The 14,580-nt window shown below is 53.3% G+C and overlaps 1 protein-coding gene across 3 annotated transcripts in view; it reads right to left on the bottom strand.

Annotated features, from left to right (window-relative positions):
* PDE10A (phosphodiesterase 10A) overlaps positions 1-14,580 on the bottom strand; it is a 370,412-nt gene that overhangs the window by 41,001 nt on the left and 314,831 nt on the right. For all 3 annotated transcript variants that reach the window (XM_055137220.1, XM_055137218.1, XM_055137219.1), the window contains 3 exons: positions 11,940-12,082; positions 10,130-10,222; positions 7,281-7,467 (listed from right to left, as the gene is read on the bottom strand). In XM_055137220.1, coding sequence (XP_054993195.1) covers positions 7,281-7,467; positions 10,130-10,222; positions 11,940-12,082 — 423 coding nt within the window. The remainder of the gene's footprint in view (positions 1-7,280; positions 7,468-10,129; positions 10,223-11,939; positions 12,083-14,580) is intronic.

Consider the following 14,580-nt stretch of genomic DNA (forward strand, 5'->3'; position numbering starts at 1 on the left):
TCCGTCCAAGAGCTAAAATATGGGATCAACCTAACTGCCCAACGACAGATGAATGAATCTGAAGGTGTGTTATATGCCATGGGATACTACACAGAATCATGCACTTTGCTGCAACATGGTTAGAAATGCAAGATACCATGCTGAGTGAGGTCAGCCAGTTTTTATTTTGGGGACTGTGATTTACTGATAATGGCAGAAGGACAGGGACAGGACAGAACGATCACCCTCAGGTGCGGCACCTAAACCAGCATATTCTAAGTCAGGAAGGAAGTCGAGTCAGGAAGGATTTGGAAAGGGGCAAGGTCTGAGCAAGTAGTGTTTGAAGGGAAGGGAATGTATCCCACAGAGCACAGCAGAACGTCACACCTTGTAGCAAGCGTGCACCCTTGGAAACACGGCCGTCCAGCCCGCCGGGGAGCCCTCCCCACATGGCCGCAGGAGGGTCAGTCTGCAGCCAGGGCACCAGGCTCTCCTCCTGTTTCTGGGATGGGTAAATGACTGTATCCTTGTGATCTCTGTTCCCTCAGAGTCCCCCAATTTAGCCAAGATTTGATTTTTACATGCTTGGATGATTCAAAGTTTTATTTTTCATGTTACACGAAATGTGCTAAGAATTCAAATTAGAGCCAGTGTGGAGGGGAACTGGAGAACAGTGTTGAGGCTGAGGCACTTGCCTGGCACAGAGCCAGCTTGGTTTCGCTCTCAGACACTGCATGTGATTCCCTGGGCACCACCAGGAATGACGCCTGAGTACCGAGGGAGGAGCAGTCCCCGAGCAACACTGCGTGGCCTCGTCTCAAAAATAAAGACAGATGTTATGGGGCAGATGATACGTAATGTGTGTGCTACCCTCCTTTAGAAAGCAGCACGTGAATCTGAGAGGAGAGCTCTGCTGTAAAATCTGTTATCAAATAGTATTTATTTTAAACATGTGTGAAAAGTTGGGGAGTGCACAGAACCCCAAGCTCTACTCAGCATCAGCGCGTCATTTACAAAACCCAACTGAAAGCCGTTGTTCCCCCTGGAAGCACATCGCCTGGCTGTTAGGGGTCCCACCTCATCTGAATTCTTTTATGAACCGATTCTTCAGCCTCTCATTGACATCCTCACATCCGTGCATTCCCCAACATTCCTCCCATTTCCGGCAAGATGCATCATCGCTCCAGAGCTCCCCCCACCCCCCGTCCAGGTGTAAGGGCGGCTCTCCACAGCACCTGGGCACCAGCGTGGGGCCCGGAGCCAAGGGTCCCTTCTGACTGGGAACTGGCACCCACTGGCTCCCCTTTCCTGCTCACGGCTCATGAGACACCGAGAGCTCACGTAGGACTGCAGTGTGACTGAGCTGTGTGTGCACCCGTGACATGGCCAGCACACGGGCGGTTTCATTAGCGTCTCCTGCCTCTGCACAGAAGAGACGGCCACACTCAGGGCTGAGCGAAGGCCAGACCGTGTGTTCCACCTGCCCCTTCTGCTTTCCCTGTGGTCATTTCCCCACGTGCCTTGAAGGCTGAACGTCTTCTGATCCCAAATGCTTTTTTTTTTTTGCATTTTGCTTTTTGGGCCACACCCGGTGATGCACAGGGGTCACTCCTGGCTCTAGCACTCAGGAACCACCCCCTGGCAGTGCTCAGGGGACCCTATGGGATGCTTGGAACCGAACCCGGTGTTAGATATCATTGGTTTGTCCTTTCTCCCTTGCCACAGAGTTTGGGCTTATCTGGTAATAATCTCTAAACAATTCTAGACTACATTGGTATGTCCTGCTCCCCTTGCCACTAGGAGCTTAGTTATATCAGTCACACCCATCAAAGTGCTCCCGAGTCACTCCCATTGCTTTGTTTATCTGTAACCACTTCTAACAGTTTATCTGCTCTTCCTCTAATCAAACTCTGTTAATTTGTAAGGTCAAACCTTGCTAGGACAGTGTACTTGTATTGTAAGTTAATATTGCCTTTCTCCTCTCTTATGTCTTTTGAATAGTTTACTTTAAAACAATATCCTTTTTGTGTGGACAAAGAAAGACATTTATTAATATGCTTTGGTAGCATGGGATTTAATTGGCTTCAAATATTATTCACTCCCGGGCATCTGCTTTCTGGACTTAAGCCACAGCTGCCCTTGCTTACTAGCACCCCCAAAAGTAGGGTCCCGACGAGGGACGGGACGGACCCAGGGCAAGCGATGAGTTATGTGCTACCCTGGCATCGAGATGGGCCTGGCCAAAGTGCCTAATGCTTAACTATATGTTAAGAGATTGGTCATGGACATGTCATGTCATGATCCAAAAGCAACAACGAGACTAGGACCCTGCTAGGGCTAGGAAAGACTAATCTGGCCTGAGCACTGTAGTCTGAGATCCAGGTGACCCCCGGAGAGCAATTATATAAGCTTAATGCGTCTCTTGCTATGTCCATACAAAATGATTTATAATAGGAATACTTATATGTTAGTTGGACAAAGAGAGGGGAAACACACCCATGGGATTCCGCTCTTGGGCGGGTGTTCTGCTGAAAGAGATTCTGTCCTAGTGAAAGCATCCCCTAAGGGATAGAACTTTACCCCCTATTGATTGTGACCACACCTATGTGTAAGCCCTGGCCCCTGATGCGGGGGGGATTTAAGGTGGCTATATGAGGGGGTTTGAGAAAGAAGCAGAGAGAGAGATGGGAGTGGGTAGAGAGATTGGAATAAACTGCGATTGAGACCAACCATCTTGCCTCCGTTCCTTCCTTCACCTGCCTCGTCATCGCCATCAACCTCCCCGGGGTGGGGGAAGCGGCTGGAGACTACCGAACTTGGGTGGCGGGAGAGACAGCACCGCTGCCCTGTCCCAGTGCCCGGCGTGGTGCGGTGAGGTGCTCCCCGCCCCCCTTCTCTTTTTCTTTTTTGTGTTTTTACACACCCGGGGTGGCCGCGTGCAAGGCAAACGCCCTCCCCGCTGTGCTATTGCTCCAGCCCCCACATCTGCTTTAAAGACAGAAGGTGTAACACATACTACTAGCCTCGCAGCTTTCTGCATCACTGTCACTGTCACTGTCACTGTCGTCCCGTTGTTCATCGATTTGCTCGAGCGGGCACCAGTAACGTCTCCATTGTGAGACTTGTTACTGTTTTTGGCATATTGAATACACCACCACAGGGAGCTTGCCAGGCTCTGCCATGTGAGTGAGATACTCTTGGTAGCTTGCCGGGCTCTCCGAGAGGGGCGGAGGAATCGAACCTGGGTCGCCCGCGTGCAAGACAAACGCCCTACCTGCTGTGCTATCACTGCAGCCCAGATCACATCAAATTATTTCCTAAAATCATAATATGTATGAGTAAATTAATCAGCTCTGTTAGTTTCTCAAAAAAAAAAATCTATCTTTCGAGTAGCATCATCCTCCTTATGAATTAGCAGCGAGCTCGGAAGTGGGGTGGACACACAGCAGAGCAGAGGCACAGTGCTGGGCCCGGGGAAGGGAGTCACCGGACAGACAGGGGGACGGGAAGTAAGGAAGGGCCTGACGAGGACTGACGGGAGGTGCCTGTCTCTATCACACACGGTCACCCGTGCCAAGCAAGAGCTGCAGGAACAGCCCTGCACACGCGTGCGTGCAAGTGCACACATACACACACACGCACACACACATGTACATATACACAAACACACATACACACATGCACACAGACATACACATGCACATATACATTGACACAGAAAGACATGCACACACAGGCACACATACACACACAAACACATACACCCAGACACACATACACACACGCACACATGAACACACACATGCACACATATACACACTCAGACACACTTACATGCACACACACATACACATGCACACACTCACACAGACACATGCATACATACACAGACACACAGGCACAAATGCACACACATGCACACAGGCACACGCATATGCGCACACACACACACATACACCCATGCACACACACACACATACACATGAACTCATGCACACACAGACACTCTCACTCTCTCTTCATTACCACCGTCCTTAGCAGAAGCAATTTTCACGTTTTCATCCCGGAAGCGCGCTGGGGGGTGGGGACAGCTTGGTCAAGCTGACGTGCCGAGAGTCTCATTGAGCCCCTCAGCGCCAAGCCGGGAGCCGCGCGTCTCCGAGACCTGGGTCATGACAGGCTCGTGTTCTGCGACATGAGCTGAGCGGGGAGGGAAGGGCAGCAGCCACGAGCTCTCGGGACAGCGCCTGCGGCCAGGGTTTCCCCGCGCAGGACTCTGCACATCACCACCACGCTGCCGAGCACCCCCGCGCGAGTGCCAGGCGAGGACGGGGATTCGGTCCCTCCTTGCATGCGCCGTGCGCGGGACGGGCCAGCTCCGCCCCTGACGCTGGCCAGGAGCAGGCGCCGCCCGCCCTCCCACAGGACGCGTCTATGACTGCAACCGTTTGGGACGAGACCAGCTGCGTGCCCCAGACGGAGGCAGGGACGAGGGGGCGGAGGCGCCCTGAGGGCAGCGGCAGGAGCGTTAGACTCGGGTCAGAGTGGCGAGAGCAAACCCTGGCGGCAGAGCCAGAACCGCGACTGCTCCCCCAGCCCCCTCAACCGGGCATGGAGCGGCTGACGGCAAAGAACACGCCAGGCCTGGGAGAATCTACTCGGACCCCTTGCCCTGCACCACGCCCCTCGCCAGCCAGGGCGGCAGGAGCCTGTCGGCTGGTCCATGCCCCCTGCTCTCCGTGCTCGGTGAATCCGGGGCGAGGTGCCCGGCCAGGGTGTCCGCCCTGGAAGCCTGTGGCCAACGGACACTTTGGCACACTCCTGCAAGCACAGAACACCCTCAACGCCGCATGAAAGCGTGGCACGTTGACTCTGACCTACGGAACAGCCCCTGCCCGGTGTCCAGACAACCCCTCTGGGTAGAGGAGAGAGAGGGCGGCTCTCAGCAGTGGGACACCCGGAGACTCCCGCCAACAAGAGCTAAAGGGGGCCATAAGTCCTTCTACGAAACACCCAACAGGATGCAAACACTCTTGAGAGCTAAGGGGGGGCGCTAAGTCCTTCTACAAAACACCCAACAGGATGCAAACACTCTCGCTGACCATCATTAAGGGTCACCTTGATCTCCGCCTGCCCCACCCTCTGGCCCCTTAGCCTGGGGGAGCTGAAGCATGAGCCGCTGCTGCGACCAAAGTCCTGACAGCAGGAGTGGGAGCCCGGCCGCGGCTTCCTCTAGAACAGGAAGGGCTGCGGAGGGGAGGAGTGGCTCTGACAGGGCTGGGGGAGGACAGAGCGGGAGACGCCAGCCTTGCACGTGCACCAACCTGGGTCCACCCCCCGCACTCCACAGGGACCCCCGAGCCTGCCAGCAGAGATCCCTGAGCACAGCCGAGTGCGCCCCCCAGACAAAAGCAAATAAGGAAAAGGAGTAAGCTCAGGTGCTGAGTGGGGGGCCGAGCTTCTCACGGCAGGGCAAGTGGCCAGCGTGTTGGGGCACCTGCCCGGACGAGCAGTCGACCGCAGTCTGTCCCTCACCACTCGCTTCTGAGCACTGAGCCAGGGCAGCTGAGCACCCCGGGTGGCCCCGACCCCAGAAGAGACAGAAGCAAATCTGAACCCTTCCAGCACTCGGGAAACGTCCTTCTCTGCGACCGTGTGCCGCAGACATCTGTAGGCCACACATGTCTCTTCATGAAGGAAACAGTCAGCGGACACAGAAAAGCCGGACACGAAACTGCACACGGCTCCTTCACCAGCCCCAGGACCACAGAGGCCCGAGGCAGCAGGGAAGGGCCAGTGCTGGACACTCCACAGAGAGCTTTCTGCCGGCCACGCTCGGGCCAGAGTGCCTCACGGCCCTCACTGCTTTCAGACTGTTTCATGAGACCCTGTTCTACGTTCAGTGAGCATTTTCTCTCCGTCATTAGTGGTAACTCCCGTGTCTGCTGCTCTGCTGGATAAAAGGGATGATACTACAAATGCCCCTAACGTCAAAACTCCAGAACCGGCACTAAGGGGTGACCAGAGTTTACAGGGTACTGATGAGCAGCTAACAAAAATACTGCCGTCGGCCGCTCTTCGAGCCTGTGTTCAAGCCTGTGCTATCTCTTGAATATGGGTGTCGCTTGCTCATGTCTATAATATTTTGCTGGCTTACTTCCACTCTGGAGAAGCCCGTGCTCTTTACTGAACACATATTTCCCCTCCCCCTCTCTTCTCACACCATTCTCAGCAAGTTTCATTCAATAAAAACTACCCTGCTGAAAAATAAATTATTAAAATTAAAGTACTACTGTCAATAGCACAGCAGGTAGGGCATTGCCTTGTACGAGGCTGACTGGATTCGATTCCTCCGTCCCTCTCGGAGAGTTCGGCAAGCTACCGAGAGTATCCCACCCGCACAGCAGAGCCTGGGAAGCTACCCGTGGTGTATTTGATATGCCAAAAACAGTAACAAGTCTCACAATGGAGACGTTACTGGTGTGACAGTGCAGTGCTACTGCCAATAAATTCAACAATTAGCAGTGACACTGGATATGACCAGCAGGACTTGGCTGTCTCCGGGACAGAGGGGGCAGGCCTGAGGCGGTCAAAGTCACAGCTTCACCTTCCACATGCAGAGACTTCTCTAGCTGATGCCAACTCATGCCACTGCCCCCTTTCAAGACTCTAAAATGCACGGTACCGGACAGGCAAGGGACTACGCAATTTTCCTTCTCTGTCGCCTGAGACATGATAAAATACATTTAAAAAAAAAAAGCTCGGACGTTTACCTTTATGTTAAACTCTGATCCTCTTTCTAACAAAGTCACACTTGCAGTGAGTGTGAAATACTCAGAGATACGTCTCCCCCCAAGGTGCTCAAGAGTCTCTCCCTGAAATTCCCAGCCCGGACTCACTGCTCTGGCTCGCGGGGGAAATCTCTCTGGTGGCAGGGAGGGGGTGCCACGGCCGGCAGTGCCCGCGCCCCTGCCCGGGGGCTGGCCTTGTGCAGGCTCACAACCCTCACCCCCGAGCCCCCAGGGCCAGCCTGCATGGGAGAATTGAGCCTGAGGCCGCAAGGGGGGCAGGGGGGGACTCACGTTGGCACAGTGTAAGGCTAGCCCGGGGCTTCGAGGGGGGGAACTCACGTTGGCACAGTGTAAGGCTAGCCCGATGGCACAGTGTAAGGCTAGCCCGAGGCCGTGAGGGGGCGGGACTCGCGTTGGCACAGTGTAAGGCTAGCCCAAGGCCACGGGGGACGGGGACTCACGTTGGCACAGTGTAAGGCTAGCCCAAGGCCACGGGGGGCAGGGACTCACGTTGGCACAGTGTAAGGCTAGCGCGCAGAAGACAGCAAACATCTTGAAGTTGTTTTCGTCCGTCTTGGAGAAGGCACTGCCGCTGATCTTGTTCACCATCTGCACCACGCCGATGACGCTGCCACGGCTCACGATGGGCATGCAGAGGATATTGCGGGTGGTGTAGCCCGTGTACAGGTCCACCTCCCTGCGGGACAGGGCAGGCTCAGAGCCGCGCTCAGGTCCCCCACCCCGTCCGCTGCGCCCACCGCCCGCCAGCCAGCGGCCCCAGGGAGCCGGCCGGAGCCTTGCGCTCCTGAGTCTCAGCCTCGGGGGCACTGAGCCTCTGCCACGCCCGGGAACAGCAGGCGCCTCGTCCCCAGGCCCGTCCCCGGGAAGGGTCCCACCAGGAGCGCAGGGACATGAGTAAAGGGACAGGGACAGGAGTACAGGGACAGGAGTACAGGGACAGGAGTACAGGGACAGGAGTACAGGACAGGAGTACAGGGACAGGAGTACAGGACAGGAGTACAGGGACAGGAGTGCAGGGACAGGAGTGCAGGGACAGGAGTACAGGGACAGGAGTGCAGGGACAGGGACCGGAGTGCAGGAACAGGAGTACAAGGACAGGAGTACAGGGACCGGAGTGCAGGAACAGGAGTACAAGGACAGGAGTACAGGGACAGGAGTACAGGACAGGAGTACAGGACAGGAGTACAGGGACAGGAGTACAGGACAGGAGTACAGAGACAGGAGTGCCTGGACAGGGACAGGAGTACAGGACAGGAGTACAGGGACAGGATTGCAGGGACAGGAGTACAGGGACAGGAGTGCAGGGACAGGAGTACAGGACAGGAGTACAGGGACAGGAGTGCAGGGGCAGGAGTACAGGACAGGAGTACAGGACAGGAGTACAGGGACAGGAGTACAGGACAGGAGTACAGGACAGGAGTACAGGGACAGGAGTGCAGGGGCAGGAGTACAGGACAGGAGTACAGGACAGGAGTACAGGGACAGGAGTGCAGGGGCAGGAGTACAGGACAGGAGTACAGGACAGGAGTACAGGGACAGGAGTGCAGGGGCAGGAGTACAGGACAGGAGTACAGGACAGGAGTACAGGACAGGAGTACAGGGACAGGAGTCCCTGGACAGGGACAGGAGTGCAGGGACAGGAGTGCAGGGATAGGAGTACAGGGACAGGAGGAGTACAAGGACTCACTCCCTAAGCTTGGCTGCCTCGGGGAAAGCCATGGGCAGCCTCTTGGGAGCAGAGACCCGGACACGCAGGCCGGCCAGTGGCCCCTCTGAGGTCCATGGCACCCTTCATGGGCCACCCTCAAGAGTTTCAGACAGGCACTGTGGCTATAAAGTTACGGCATTTACCACCCGATTCTTTTTTTTTTTCTTTTTGGGTCACACCCGGAGATGCTCAGGGATTACTCCTGGCTCTGCGCTCAGTAATCAATCCTGGCGGTGCTTGGGGGACCATATGTGATGCTGGGAATTGAACCTGGGTCGGCCGAGTGCCAGGCAAACGCCCTCCCCGCTGTGCTATCCCTCCCGCCCCTGCCACCCGACTCCTGAGTGGGCAGTGTGCTGACTCCTGGTTGAGAGGAAATACTCTCTGAAGGGGTGCTCGTTCCACAGGGCCACGGCGAGGCTTGCGGTCTCGCTAAGGCGGCCTTTATGGCCTCCCTCTGCTCTGGGCCTCCCGCGTCAGTCTCTCTCTGATTGTCCAGCAAGGATTCTACTGTACGGATCGCAGGTCATTCATTCACCGGGCCCCCGGGAGCACGTCTGGGCTATGTGCCATGGGAGTCCTGCACCCTCATCCCCGGAGGCTGAGGAACAAGCACACGGAACGCTTGTGCTCGCCGTACACGAAAGCTAGAAAAACGTCCGCAAGGTGCTCGAGGGACAGTCTCGACTAAGCAAGTGTCCTGGTCTCGTGCGGAAAGGGCCACAGATATGTCACAGATACAAATATTTCACGGATATCAGCTTCGGAAATGTCTCCGCACAACTGGCTGCGTGTGTTTTCATCCTAAGACTACTCGTCGACTTCTACATCAAGGTTCCGCGTAAGAAATAGATACATATGCTCAATGTTTCAGTTCTAAATTTATTTGCTTTCCTTTAACCACTTTTTCAGCACACTCTCATTTTGTTGCAAACCCCTTTTGACTAAGCTAGAACATGACTGTTCTTTTACACATAACTGACATGAATTAAATACCAAAAAGAGAGCAAAACCTTGAAAACTGCTGGGAAGACAGAATTGGAAATCTCAGGATTTCCAATGACTAGAGTTATTAAAATCAGATTGCATAACGAGGTTTCTAATTCTCCAAAGAAACTCAAAATAAGATAAAAATCTCAATAAGTTATCCTAATAACCATATTAATAATATTTGATAAAAGTCAAAGCTGTCTAAATTCCTACTCTGTTATTAAAGTTGCTAGATTTTTGTTTATAAATAAACACCATTATAAAAGAATACCTAGACTACAAAATAGGCATTATTGTGCCCATTTTAAAGATGAGGCACTCGAGGCTCAGAGAAGCTCAGAAACGACTCCAGGTCGAAATAGAGCTAATCAGTGGGAGGCCTGGAGTCCAGAGTTCTGCACCGGGACCCAGCCCAGCTCTGAGCACTGAGTATGGAGCCTCTGGTGGGCCGCCCAGCGTGGCAGGAGAACGCCTTCCTGAGTCTCAGAGCACTGTGAACTCCTCGCGTTGGATTCCACCTGAGCCTCACACCCGCCACTTTACGCCTATTTGGACCCACTAACTTCCGAGCGAGCCCTGGGGAAGCGGCTGTGGACGGGCCCCCCAGAGCGGAGCAGGCACCCCCCTCCCCACCGCTCACCTGTTGAAGCGCGGGTCTGCGTAGGCGTCGGGAATGTTCAGGACCTCCCCCGTCCTCGCAACTTGACCGGCGATGCCTTTCTCGATGGAAAATCTGCACACACAAAGAGAGGAGAGCGCTAATTAAACACAGGCGTCTCCGAAGATTCCAGAAGGTCCCGCCACTTCCACATCCTGAGTTTTAAAAAAGCACCATGCCACTTAAACACGTGAATTGATTTTACACATCTGCATTCCAAACCATCTTATCGCTACATAATATTTAAAGGCGAAGCAGAAAACAGCGCATATTAGCCACTTGAGAACCTTGTGTTAAGAAATAATGCACAATTCATGGAGTTACACAGGATCCCGCTGAAATGAAGAGAGTGACCAGCACTTTACCGCAATGACCAATCGGACGCTTTCATATTTTCAGAATGCTTTATGATTTACAAGATACTCCAACGTAAATTTTTAAAAATTATTTACCACTGTGGCAATCTGACACCCAGTGGGTTCAGGAATGTGCCAACATTCCCAAACTCTTAGTGACAATAAAAGCAGGAAAGCAGGTGTGGATGAGGACATTCTACCACACATGTGCTCAACCGTGCAGGTTAAGCCCTAAGTTACTTTACAGGCATTTACTGTTCTCAGCATGTGCAAAACACAACTGTAGAAAATAACAATTTACGACTTGCAATGCTTTCATCCCTCTGATTTTAGAAGGTCAACATTACATGCATTATCCAATTATACTTATATTTTAATACCTAAGGTCAGAACTTTATTTTAAGAAAGTCTCAGTTATAAAGTTTTCAACAGCACACTTTCATCATAAGTGCCCCCGGTTCAAAACTCAGCCGAGGAAGAAAGAGATCTGCAACCCACACGGCCCACAGGCAAGATCATTTCATAACGACACATTTTGGACGGCATGAGAAATCGCCGCTGCTGAAACGAGGCTCCGCCCTGTGCCCAGCAAGGCTCCGCCCTGTGCCCAGCAAGGCTCCGCCCCGTGCCCAGCTCTTCCCAGAGACCCTGGCGGCTCCGAGCGTGGGGACGCCAGGCCCGGCCCGAGGCCCGAAGGGAGGGTCAGATGCGCCTCCCGACCTCGCACACCCGCCTCCAGGGGCACAGCATCAACTGCGGGGTGGGCTGGGCGCCCCGTCCTCTCTGTTGGGCCTGGGGGCCCCAGCCCAGCCGCAAGCTCAGTCCTCTCTCTCCTGGCCCTGGAGAGGCCCCTGAAGGGCCAGGCCCACTCCTACTCGCTGCGCCCTGACCACGAGCCAGCTACGTGCCCAGGGCGTGCAGGGTGCCTTCTCCCTGCCCTGGCACCCCACGGCAGGCGGCCAGCGGCCGTGCTCCCTGTTCCTCTGCAGGGCCCGTGCCCAGGTGGGACACGCCCCGGCAGTGTCTGTCGGGAAGGGGGTCCTGGGGGCTGCGCGGGGGCGGGGCCCCGGCCTCTCGCTGCACTGGGGCCCTGGGCTGACAGGTGCTGGCTGCCCTGGCACTGGGCTCGGCACACCCCAGGCGGGGCGCACCTGTACCTACCTGGGAGCACTAGCCAGCTTTTCCTCATGATTTCCACAAGGACCGCCTCCGGAAGACGGCATCCCAGGAGTGCCGCTAACGCTCCCGAGGCGCGCGTGGCTCGCTGGCTCTGCACTGTCATTCCCAGAAGCGCTACCTTCGGGAGGCGGGTCCTGGCGGGAACGATATCACAGTGTGACACGGGCCGTCAGCGCACCTGGGGCGGGCGGGCGGAGGAGCGGGGCGGGGCCCTGGGCCTTGCGATCACAGCTCACGGGCTGCGCTGCCGGCTGTACCTGATCTCTTTGGTCTTCTTGAAGATGGGCTTCCCCTCCTTCTCCTCCCCGATGTCGAACAGGTCCGAGTACAGCTCCTTGTTCTTGTGGTCCACCTGGAAGAGCGCGCAGCGGTCGGCATTCACCAGGTTTTTTGCATATATCTGAAAGCAGGAGGGGAAACGGGGTGAGCCCGGGAGGGATCCCAGCAGGGGCCAGCCAGGCCCCCGGGCCTCCTGCGCGCGGAACCAGTCAGACACTGATGCCGGGTGCAGAAGGACGGGTACTGGCCAGCACGGGCCCCCCTGCCTGGCCAGCGGCTCCTGGCCCTGCTCCCTGCAGGCCCTCTGCCACCGGTCCCTGGCCCAAGCCTGCAGAGCCTCTCCCTGTCACCTGCAGCCTGACACCCGCTGGCCCCGCGCTCGGTGGCACGGGGCTGTGATTTGTTCGTGGCACCGTCCGATGATGAGGACAGCCCACACGCACACGCCTTCTCCTGCTGTCTAATTATTCGTTATCGTCTCACAACAGCAATGCTGGACAAGGAAATTCTGTATCTGTAGTTTACATCAAAGGAAAACTGAGGCCCAGAGATGTGACCCTCTTCTCTGCCCTCAGAAGGCTGATACACGGCGGGCCGGCTCTTGCACCCACAGGCCACGCCCGGCGGGAAGTGAGTCCTTCCACCCGGGGACGGGAAACTGCGTGCTAACGTCACTGCTCCTGGTCTCTGCTCACCAGCTTTCTTTAGCACGTATTTCTTTCCCGCTGATACAGGCCGTCACCCCAGCAGGCTGGGGACGGTTTCCTCATGAACATTCAGTCAGCGAGGCGGGTGGCGACCCCACCCCACCAGGGGGCAGATAGGAAATTATTCCTCAGAAAGGAAGAATAAAGAATAAATTCCCCAAGAAAAACAGCCACCGCAAAATCTGAGCAAGAGGAACCTGGGCCCTGACAGCTCAGGAGAAGACGAGTCACAGGTAAATACTACCTTGAAGACTCACTAAGGGCAGCGATAGAAACCCATAGCTGACTTCAGACACAGTGGCCAAGCCGGTGCTTCTGCTGACAGTAAGGGACAGACGAGGGTGCCCACACCGGCTATCTCTTCCGTACTGCACTGACGGCTCTCACCGGGAAATTAGCAAAGTACAAAAGAATAATGCCTCAGAGTGGGCCTGAGAAAATAAAACCACCTCTGACACACATGCCATGACCCTGCACATAGAGAAAACAGAACCGGTTCATCAAAGTTACAGGGTTGAAAATCAGAGTAAACCAACATTTTCTTCTATAAATTAAAAAATCTCAAATCCAATTTTAAAATGCATTTATGACATCATTACAACACTCAGTTTTACCAAATGTGAATTTTAATTATCTTAAAATTATAAAAACTTGAAAATACTTCATATTGATGTATTAAAAGACTTGATAGTATTTAGATGTCAATATCCTCCATATTGATTTACAGATTTAACATGATCCCTGTTAGAATTTCACTCAAATTCTCTGTAGAAATTGACAAACCAATTTTTAAAACCCAATGGAATTGCAAACGATCCCAAACAACCAAAAATATGGTAAAGAAAGAACAGATTTGGAAGATTTGCACCTCCTAATTTCAAAACTTTCTACAAAATACCAGCAAAGACAGTAAAGTATGGTACTGCCGTGATGATAAACCAGAGGTAGAAGAAATAGAATTGAGAGTCTAGAAATAATGCTCAACTGATTTTTGACATTAAAGGACGCAGTAGAAATAGGCTCAGGAATAAAGAGGGACCCGCTTCTTTACACAAAAATCAACTCAACAAACGTAAAAAAAAAAAAAAAAACTACTGAAAACCAAAGCTGTCAAACTTATAGAAGAAAATACTGTAGTGAATTTCCATGATCTTCTAATTGGCATGGAAGTCTTAGAAATGGCATCAAATGCATGAGCAATAAAAAAAAAAAGAAAGTATACTGGACTTTCTTAGAATTTGGCTTGTACTGCCAAAGACCCCATGAAATAAAAAATAACCTGTCAAGAAGGTTTATGTGACCTACATATGGAAAAAAAATATTTGTCAAATCTTATTGTATCTAGACTAGGAGATGTCTTTAGACTGTAAGAAAAAATCTTAAAAGTTAGTAATAAATACAAGCTACCAGTGGCGTATTCGATATGCAAAAAATAATAACAATAGGTCTCATTCCCTTGACCCTGAAAGAGCCCCCAATCGTTGGGAAAGACTAGTAAGGAGAGGCTGCTAAAATCTCAGGGCTGAGTGTAACAGAGACATTACTGGTGCCCGCTTGAGTAAACTGACGAACAACGGGGTGACAGTGATACAGTGATACAGCGAATAAATACAAATGAAATGGGCAAGAAAACCCACACATCTCAACAAATATTTCAGCAAAGAAGATAAACAAATGGCCAATGGGACACAAAAGGCTTTTGAACTAGTAGGTAGGAACATGTGGGACTGGAGCAATAGAACAGTGGGTGGGGCGTTTGCCTTGCATGCAACCAAGCCGGGTTCAATTCCTCCGCCCTTCTAGGAGAGCCTGGCAAGCTACTGAGAGTATCCCACCCACACGGCAGAGCCTGGCAAGCTCCCCATGGTGTATTCGATATGCCAAATACCGTAACAATAGGTCTCATTCTCCT

The sequence above is a fragment of the Sorex araneus genome, chromosome 4 (assembly GCF_027595985.1).
Source record: "Sorex araneus isolate mSorAra2 chromosome 4, mSorAra2.pri, whole genome shotgun sequence".
Classification (NCBI taxonomy): Eukaryota; Metazoa; Chordata; class Mammalia; order Eulipotyphla; family Soricidae; genus Sorex; species Sorex araneus.